This window comes from Manacus vitellinus, unplaced genomic scaffold (assembly GCF_001715985.3).
Source record: "Manacus vitellinus isolate BGI_N305 unplaced genomic scaffold, ASM171598v3 scaffold_0_pilon, whole genome shotgun sequence".
Lineage (NCBI taxonomy): Eukaryota > Metazoa > Chordata > Aves > Passeriformes > Pipridae > Manacus > Manacus vitellinus.
Genome location: NW_021938789.1, coordinates 34,778,141 through 34,778,794, shown reverse-complemented (window position 1 = coordinate 34,778,794; position 654 = coordinate 34,778,141). Strand labels below are relative to the sequence as shown.

Here is a 654-nt window from a genome sequence, read left to right as displayed (position 1 = left end):
ATCTAGGTTGGGGCTATTTGCAGTAAAAATCGGAAGTGGACCTAATTTAAGTGTTTTGAGGCAAAGAATTTTTTATGTTTTTCCAATTCTTCGGTAACTTCTTAGCGATCACCTCAACTGCAGCAAAGATACAATCTAGCATCTCAATCCAGCTTTCATTCCAGAGAGACCTGTACGTGCTGTGTAACAGCACCTTTTATTCCTTTATTGTTACACTGGGAGTGTAGTGGCCTGGGTATATTGCGTAGTTCGGCGGCTCAGCCCGCACCTTTGTCTGCGCGGCACTGCCAGCCTGGTTTGGAGCCGGACCTGGTGGCCCCGGCGCTGCCCTGCCCGGCCCCGCCGCGGAAGGGCCGCGGCGCCCGCCCGGAGCGCTGAAACTGCTGCACCGCGGCGGCGGAAGAAGAGTCGCTCGCCATGGTGCGTGCGGCGGGGTCGGGATGGGACGGGGACAGGGCTAGGGCTAAGGATGAGGATGGTGATAGGGATAGCAGTGCAGTTTCCGCAGCCTCCGTAGCCTCCGCTTCTGGGGCCGGCGGGGGCTTCTCACGCGGCGCACTAAGCCCGTTCCTTCCCGTCGGGAGCGGCCTCACCGCGTCCCTGGAGAGGCCTCGGGGGTGCGGCGGGTCCCCTGGGTGACGGACGGACGGGCGA

At 60.6% G+C, this 654-nt stretch overlaps 1 protein-coding gene across 2 annotated transcripts in view; it reads left to right on the top strand.

Moving 5' to 3' along the window:
- The first annotated feature begins 336 nt into the window (after window positions 1–336).
- Window positions 337–654, top strand: part of TMA16 (translation machinery associated 16 homolog) — a 17,858-nt gene continuing 17,540 nt past the window's right edge. For both annotated transcript variants that reach the window (XM_029962174.1, XM_029962177.1), the window contains exon 1: window positions 337–420. In XM_029962174.1, coding sequence (XP_029818034.1) covers window positions 418–420 — 3 coding nt within the window. In that variant the 5' untranslated portion in view covers window positions 337–417. The remainder of the gene's footprint in view (window positions 421–654) is intronic.